The sequence below is a fragment of the Nannospalax galili genome, unplaced genomic scaffold (genome assembly GCF_000622305.1).
Source record: "Nannospalax galili isolate Female #2095 unplaced genomic scaffold, S.galili_v1.0 scaffold1491, whole genome shotgun sequence".
NCBI classification, from domain to species: domain Eukaryota; kingdom Metazoa; phylum Chordata; class Mammalia; order Rodentia; family Spalacidae; genus Nannospalax; species Nannospalax galili.
The window spans coordinates 269,251-278,410 of record NW_008329129.1 but is presented as its reverse complement, the minus strand read 5'-3'; the positions used below and the strand labels follow the sequence as shown (position 1 = coordinate 278,410).

Here is a 9,160-nt window from a genome sequence, read left to right as displayed (position 1 = left end):
GTAAAGTTTCCAATAAAGTTAAAAACAAAATAGGTAAGTTTTTGTTCTTAACAAAACAGCTTTGTACAGATCTTAAATCTAGATGTGTATTTGGTAGCTATCAAAAAAAATTTTTTTTGTCTTTTTGAGACACGGTTTCCCTGTAGCCCCAACTGGCCTGGAACTCACAGAGATCTGCCTGCCTCTGCCTCCCAAGTGCTGGGATTAAAGGCATGAGCCACCACACGCCGTTCTATATCAAATTATTAAATAATCAATTCACTTTTGAGACAGGGTCTTACTACATAGCCTTGACTGACTGAAATTCCTTTTTTAGCACTTCTTTATTTATTATTATTATGTGTGTGTGTGTGTGTGTGTGTGTGTGTGTGTGCACATAAACACACACCACAGTGCATGTGTGGAGGTCAGGACAACTTGCAGGAGTCAGTTCTCTCCTTCTACCATGTGGGACTCAGGGACTGAACTCAGGTCATCATGTTTGGACGAAAGCACCTTTACCTGTTGAACCATCTCATTAGCCCTGGCCTGGAATTCACTGTGGAATTGAGACTGACCTTCAACTTGTGATCTTCTGCAGCGCTGGTGTAAGAAATAAGTCACTACGGCCCAATTATAGTATGAAGTGCATTTAGAGCTCATGAATGAATCACAGATAAGCAGGAAACATGAGGTCCTGTCTTCCCTAGCTGGCAGCTGGCACTTCCTTCGTTGGCCCAGCTAATCTGAGGGTTGGAATGTTACAGTCTGCTACATGACTGAGACCATGCATCAGAAAAGGGGCCAGGAGCGGGGACGACAGGGACACTTACAATTGAGTGAGCCCAGGAGGAGGGAATTTGGGGTGAAGACTATGCTAGACCAGTGGGCAGATTGTACCTCCCTGAAGAATTTAGCAATGAGGAATTCAGGGGAGCAAGGAAACGTGACTATAAAAACCACTGCGAACCACCAAATTGGTACATCACCCATTTTTGCCGTTTCTCTAAGCCTGTGAAATGGTACTGCCCACACTCAAGGTGGGTCTTCCTTCTCCCTTTCCTTTCCTTTCTGGAAAGACCCTCAAAGACAAACCCAGAAGCGTGCTTTACTAATCTCTAAAGCACTTCTTAATCCAACCAAATTAACAGTCAAGATTAACTATCATGGGACTGGAGAGATGGCTCAGTGGTTAAGAGCACTTGTTCTTGAAGAGGACCTGGTTTGGTTCCTAGCACCCACATGGCAACTTACAACCATCTGCAGCTCCAGTTCCAGGGGATTGGATGCCCTCTTCTGGCCTCCATAGGCACTGAATACGTGTGGTACACACACTTGCAGAAGAAACACACATGCACATAAAATAAAAATAAAATTTTAAAAAAAAGCTTAACTATCATGATGCCATCATGATACTTCATTGGAGCCAGATGATTTACCCTGTAGCAAAAGAAAGCTCAGAGAACATTCATCAAATAAGAGAAATTGATTTGAATCTGCTGAAAGAGTAAACTTGCAAATTTTCTTTAGTAGTCGTTTAAGTCAAATAAGCACAGTGCATTTTAGCACATAATTTGTCCCCTCAAAGAATATATCAAGCTGTATATTTCACAGGCATCTGCACTAATGACATCATCTTTAAGATGCCAAAGCATTAGCATGTGCCCCTTACAGTCTTTGTTTATTATTTAAAACTTTTTATTTCTTTTTTTAAATGTGTATGAATGTTTTGCCTGCATGTATGTAAGTGTACCATATGGGTGCAGTGCCTATGGGGGCCAGAAGGGGTGCTGGCACCCCTGGAACTGGAGTTGATGTTTATTAGCCACCATGTGGGTGCTAGAAACTGAACCGGGTCCTCTGCAAGAGCAGCCAGTGCTTGTAACTTCTGAGCCATCTCTCCAACTCCCCCTCCCCAATTTTTTTTTTGAGATAGGGTTTTTTGTTTGTTTGTTTGGTTAGTTTTTTTTTCTGTCTTTTTGAGACAGGGTCTCCCTGCAGCCCTGGCTGTCCTGGAACTCGCTATGTAGACCAGGCTGGCCTTGAATTAACTGAGATCTGCCTGCCCCCGCCTCCTGAGTGCTGGGATTAAAGGCATGAACCACCACGCCTGGTGAGACAGGGTTTTATGTAGCCCAGGCTGGCCTCAAACTCATTATGTAGCCAAGGTTGACCTTGAATTTCTTATCCTCCTGCCTCCACCTGTTGAGTACTGGTGTTACAGGAATGTGCCACTGCGCCTGCTTTACATGATGTTGGGAATCAAACCCACAGCTTCCTGCGTGTCAGATAAGCATTTCACCACTGAGCTACATCCTCAGGCTTCTACTTGAAACCTTTTGAATTGATATTAAAAGAACACCCTTACATTATAATACTGTTACATTCTCTCTCTCTCTCGCTCGCTTTCTCTCTCTTACATGGACAGGCATTTTTGGAACCCCCAACTATGCACAAAGTACCAGGCCAAGTGTACAGAAAATTCAAGGGAGAAAATACACGTAGGCTGGGAGGCCCCCGTGTCTGGAGTGAGCTTTTTCACTCTCTGCCCACATGCCTTTAGCCTATTACTATAACCACATGAGTAATCCTCCCTGGCTGAGAGATAAGCACAAGTAAAGGTCAGAAGAATGCAAGAACAAAGTACAGTAGAGAAAGCTTTGAGGAGATGTAGCAATACCTGGCGGTGTGTGTTCAGAATGGGTGGTGCCATTAACTCTGAGTGACAGAGCTTGGGAAAGACCTCTTTGTGGAAGCCCACGCCTTTAATCCTAACACTCAAGTGGGAGGCAGGGGCAGGTGGATCTCTGTGAGTTTCAGGCCAGCCACAGCTATATAGTGAAACCCTGGAGAGAGAGAGAGAGAGAGAGAGAGAGAGAGAGACACTTATATTGGGTACTTAAATGCAAGGAATTTTAAATAAAAGCTACCATTTATTGTGCATACCACATACATAAAGCACTTTCATTTAAAAAATATTTTATTACATTAATAAATAAATAAATTTTTGTGTGTATGTGTCAGGGCATGTATACCTTGGAGCACTTGTGGAGAAAAGAGGCCACCTTGAGGGAATTAGTTCTCTCCTTCTACTCTATAGGTCCCAGAGATCAAACTCAGGTGGTCTAGCTTGTCAGCAAGTACCTTTATCCCCAGACCCCCAGAGCCATCTCACAAAGTACCTAGGAAGTGTTAAAGTCCTCATTTCATCAGAGAGGGGAGAGACTTTCCAGGAAATGAACCTACTGCCAGTTACAAGAGCTTGTAATGAAATGGAGCAAGATCTGCTATCAGTGTGTGTGCAGGGTTGTGTCACTGTCCTGCATCGTTGTTTTCAGACTTAGTGAGCAACTCCTGTGGCTAGTTACCCTGTGCCTTTCCAGTCATGGTCCTTGCACGTGTCCCTGGAAATGAATCATTTCCTTAATAGTTTGAAGGCAATATTCAATATATGAGATGCTAGCTTCTCATGTTTCCTTACTAGGGCATCAGAAAATACGCTTACAGAGGGCTGGGGATGCAGTACCTCAGTGGTAGAGTACTTGCCTAGTGTGAGGTCCTGATTTCAGTCCTCAGTACCAACACACACACACACACACACACACACACACACACACACACACACACACAATCTCCTTAACAATATTTTATCACGATACACCAATGCTTTTCTGAAAGTCAGAATGTGGCAATTGCCTGCCTAAGAGATCATTCAGTGCTCTTCCCAGCACTTTGTATTTCCACTATTCTGACCTTTGTTCATACCTCCCTCTCAGTTAGGGAGGATTATTAATATGGTTAAAGGCATGTGGGTAGTGAATAAAGAATCTCACTGCAGAGCTGAGATTTTCTTGCTCTATACTGGAATACACACCATGCTTCTGAACTTAGCTGATGAATTCTCTTTTGGAAGAGATTTGCAACTCCCTTTCAGAGACCAGGTGCCCATTCTCCACAAAGGGTATAAACACTACTATTATCCAGAACTTGAATATGGAATTTATAAGCCCTGGGTTTTTTGTGAGAGCTTAAGAGTTAGCTAAGGATCTGATTTCAGTACCCAGGACATGGTGGGTAGAAGTAAATGGTGGAAGGGGAGAATCAAACCCGACAAATTGTCTTTTGACCATGTGCACCCCTCCCCCCAAAACACACATACAAACACATGCTCACAAAGTAAATAAATTTAAGTGTAATTTAAAAAGGAATTGGGAGTAAAGGTCTCTTATTAATTAATCATAGACTCAGTTTTATCTAAAAATCTACATATCTCTAGACAGATATGCAGAAAATAGTAAAATACTAGTTAATTATATCATTGCAATTCTATGCATGCATTATTACTCATTTAGAAAAAGAATTAACTTTTGACAATTTCATACATGTATGCACTGTATTTTGATTACATCCACCCCAAGACTTCATCCCTCTCCCGTCACCTTCATGTCTTTTGTTACAACTCACTGAGTCCAATTAGTGGACCTGAATGTGCATGGGTGTGGGACACAGCCCCAACGAAAATGGACTCTCTACCCTATGAGCCCTCAACCCCCAAGGGTCCTCAGCTCTGGCTGGGGCTTCAGGAGTCCTTGCCCATCCATGTGGGAATGTTGACTGGTTTGATCTTACATTCTGGCTGCTGATTTCATGCAGTGGCCATATCATGTCCCTGAAATGGCATTTCATAGCACTCCTCCTGGTCCTCCAGCTGTCAGACTCTTTCCACTGTTCTTAATCACTGAGCCATCTCTCCAGCCCCAAGATCCTGCTTTTGAAAAAGTCTAGAGTAGAGGCAATGGTGAACTTGACTGTCAGCCTGTTTGGATTAAGAGCCTGGGCTAATAAAGATTTCTGGTGTATCTATGAGGTATTTCCAGAGACCATTAACTAAGGGGGCAAAGTTATCCCTGAATGTGGGTGACACCATTTTATAACTTGGGGAGTGGACAGAACAAAGTGGGGAAAAGAAAAAAGCCTGTGAACATGGGCGTTCTCTCCCTCTGCTTTTAAAAAAAACGAAAAAACAAAGAAACCCCAAAACAGGGTCTTGCTGTCTAGGCTGTCCTAGAACTTGTGATCCTCCTGCCTCAGCCTCCTGAATGCTGGGATTACTGGCATGAATCTTTACCCACCCAGCTATTGTCAACTATTTTTTACAGTACAAAGCTACAAATTATGGCTTTGTATTCTTGCTTTCATATATATATATATGTGTGTGTGTGTGTATATATAATACATATATAAATATTATATGTATATAAATAAATTCAGGTAATGTTGAAAAAAGGTTTGGCTGATTGACATCTCTTCTGTACTAACATGTTTGGAAATATAAATCTTACCACTTGACCACCAGGAGCAGGCTTTAAGCATTTGTAAACTTGAGGGACTGATTTCCTGTTGTACTTGTCCTGTGCCTGCTTTACTCTGGCAGCCTCCTGCTACCCTTCCTCCCCACCTTGAAGGACTCTAGTCCCTCTGGAACCTGCAATGTTGTAAGCTCAAATAAAGTCTTCTTTTTGTAAGTTCCCTTCATCACACTTTTATCACAGCAACAGAAAACGAATACAATTTTCCCTAAAAAGTATTTCCCAAGATGGCTGTGGTAGGTGCCCCTATAATCCCAGCTGCGTGGGAGGCTGAGGTAGCAAGACTGCGAGTTCCAGACCACCCTGGACAACATAACAAAGCTGTGTTTCAAAATAAAAAATAGAATGTAATTCAGTGGTAGTGCGAGAAAGGAGAACAAAAGCCATGGACAAAAAAAATATTCCTTATTTAGACCTCTTTTTAAGTTGTGAAAAACAGGAAATTGCTAGAAAATAAATCCACTAGAATTATCTATTTGTGATTTGCTACTTGAGAATCTTGGGACTATACCAACCCCAACAATTTACTCTCATCGGCAAGGAAAACCCATCTGAGGGAGCAGGCGCTGCCTCAGGACCTGCCACACCTAAGAGCCTGTTGCAACTGTCAGCAAAGTTTACCAAGTAATCAAAAACAAAACAAAACTATTCCTTTACCAATTTATCTAATGATTTCTGTGCTTGTCCTTGTAAGAATAAAACATCATAATCTTTAAGGCTGAATACCAAAGTCGCAGACAAAAATCACATTTATTTCAATAGCTCCAAGTGCAAACAGAGCAAGTCAATTCACAAAGCTCAAGGTACAACTTCAAGAACAGTCGATGTACAAAAGTGAAGGGGACGAAAGCAGAAATAAAGCTCCTCAGTTAAAAAATCAAGTCATTTGAAAATCTTTAGACTGTAATGTTCCGTGTACACCATGTCCGAAATGCGTTAATTTACAGATGCCAACAGCGTATTACAATGAAACACTCTCCTTCGCAGAAAGAACCACCCGAAGCTGGCCACGCCACAGCAGAGTGGCCTTGGTGCTAGTGATTCCAGACTCAAGAGCCTCAGCCACTCACCCTATCAGCTGATGTAGTTTAATTTATGGTATTTTCATTTTAGGCAAATTCTAAAAAATATCTAAAGTCAAATATAAGGCGAACATCATTACTGAGAAATTTCTGAACTAACCAGTATACAGGTAAGAGGCCAATGTCGACTTCAGTCCTCTGGTAGCACAGGGTTGGGGGCATACATTAATACCTTCCTCTAATACTTAAAATTTTTTTACCTTTTGGTGAGGTTAGCAATAATGGCCTTTCAAACCTCCAGTGAAAACTGCCCTTAAATATATATTTATTTATTCCCACATATACAGAAATTGAAAGTGAAGTAGAAAAGTTCCCTCTGGAAGATAATCAAAGGTCATTCATGTTCCTTTCACCCCTCAGTAGCCAAGTCACATGCTCAGTTCTGCTCCCCAGAAGCCATGTTAGCCACTAGTTTCAGTTCAGGACACATGAGTCTTCAGGACAAGGCTTAGGAGGAACATTCACTCCATCTTTTCCCCAAGCTTCTTCTGTTTTTCAATGTAGGCATGATACTGCACATCTGTCCCAAAGATTCTGTCCCACCACGTGAACGTTGAGGCGTAATTTCCAATGAAGTTCATGTGGTGGAAATCGTGATGACGAGAACCAGTATAGAAAGGGATGAAGTTCAAAGGGTTGAGAGGAATATAATAACCACTGAAATAAAAGGATACAAGTTACTAATGAAAGAAGTAAAGACACCTCCAATAAACAGCACTGTCGTTAACAAGAAGCTCTGGATGAAAGAACTTAATTTCTGACACATTTGCAGAAGACAAAAATTGGTCAGAACCTGATGGTTCACATCTGCAATGCCACTTAGGAGGCCAGAACAGTGGAGTGAGAGTTCAAGGCCAGTCAAGGTTAGCCTGGGGTATAAGATCCTAGTTAAAAAAAAAACAAAAAACAAAAACAGAAACAACAGCAACAATGACAAAAAAGTATACATTAAGAAATTAGGAAAAAAAAACAACAACAAAAAACGGGGCAGGAGAGATGGCTTAGCAGTTAGCAGCACTGGCTAAGTCCCAGGTCACAATGCAGCAAGCACAGGGTTTTAGAACAAGGAGGAATTAGAGCAGCAAGCATTTTTAAAGGCCTTCGGTATAAAGTGTGCCACACAATGTCTTCTGACCAGTGAAAAGGAAGTATCTGAGGAATGCCTGCACTACAAGCAGGGCCTTCACTGGGTAAACACTTTCATCGGTGCTGCACAGAGGAGACTAGAAACGACTTGCAGTGAAAGCTGCAGCTTTCATTAAGGCTCCAGGAGTGAAGCAAGAGGAGGATGCTGCTAGCCTTGAATACTACTCTACTTGTCCAAGTAACACCGCCTCATTTTAAAAATAGCAACATTATGTAAAAAAAAGTCTATCACTTGATCTTTTATCCAACGATTACGATCCTTCTTAAAATATAGTAACAGGTCTGCTGGGGAAATGGCTCAGCAGTTAAAGTGCTAACCACGCAAGCATGAGGAACACTGTTTGGATGCCCAGAATCCATGTAAATGCTGAATGGGTGTGGTGGCCCACCTGTAATTCCAGCCTCCAAAGACAGAGACAGGGATCCCGGGGCAAGGTGGTAACAAGACTGCCAAGCTCTGGGTTTGACTGAGACCTTGCCTCAATGAATAAGGTAAAAGATCAATCATATGTATATGCCCCCACACATAAAAACATGGATGCACGCATACCAACCAACACATCAACATACCAACATACATGAAAAATAGAAAAAGATAACATGAAAATGATTAATTTTTCCTATCAGTCTACTCAGAAACATAGATGATCCATGAAAATAAAGACATTTAGTGATGCCTTACACCTGAACAGAAACCATTACTCACCTATGGACATCGATGGTTTCTAGCAAACGAATGGTCACCCATGCCCAGAGAAAAACTACGTGATCACACAAAAGCACAATTCCAATGAAAAATCCAGCTCCAAGAATTACGGTTTCTAAAGGATGTGCGTATTCCGCTTCAATTCCAAACGGAGCCTGTTGAACAGAGTAAGGATTCCTTAATACACTGTGAGGTTTCATTTTATGTGCCAACTTGCTAGTGCCCACTGTATGTTGAAGCACCAGGTTAGATGTATGCTTTGAGTAATGGAGGTTGTTCTCCACAAGAGTGGGTTCCTTCCACTCAGTAAAGGTTTTAAGAGCAAAGACTGTGGTTTCCCAAGGAAGAAGAATTTCTATGACTGCTACGGAAGATCTACTTGAGTTTATGGCTCGTTGCTCTGAAGAATTTGACTCCAGACTACAACACTGATATTTTGTTTTTTGAGACAAGGTCTATGTAGCTCAGGCTGACCGTGGACTCATGATGATCCAGCCTCAGTCTGAGTATTGGTATTACAAGTGTTTACCACCAGACTTGCCAGCAACAAAAACCTCATGGACCAATTCTGTCATATAAACCTCTCCGTGTATACTGACTTCTTTCTCTGGAGAACCCTAAACATTTATTCAATTTATACAGTTTTATGAAACTATATTGTTTACACAAGTAGTGATAATGTATCTAGCTGTTCCTATACAAAACATAGTAGTGTTCAATAACTTTCTTTTGTTTCTAATTAATCAAAAGGTTTAGAGATATAAATGCCTTAGTAATTACTTAGTAATTATCTTTAGTCTGACTTCAATACTAATTAAAGATTTTTATTTACACACACACACACACACACACACACTACTCTTACATACATGCAGGCA

The 9,160-nt window shown here is 41.4% G+C and overlaps 1 protein-coding gene across 1 annotated transcript in view; it reads right to left on the bottom strand.

The window, feature by feature from the left end:
• Window positions 1-6,079: 6,079 nt before the first annotated feature.
• Window positions 6,080-9,160, bottom strand: part of Msmo1 (methylsterol monooxygenase 1) — a 17,337-nt gene continuing 14,256 nt past the window's right edge. Inside the window, exons 5-6 of the mRNA XM_008831504.2 lie at window positions 8,283-8,437; window positions 6,080-7,087 (exon numbers count right to left, since the gene is read on the bottom strand). Coding sequence (XP_008829726.1) covers window positions 6,892-7,087; window positions 8,283-8,437 — 351 coding nt within the window. The 3' untranslated portion in view covers window positions 6,080-6,891. The remainder of the gene's footprint in view (window positions 7,088-8,282; window positions 8,438-9,160) is intronic.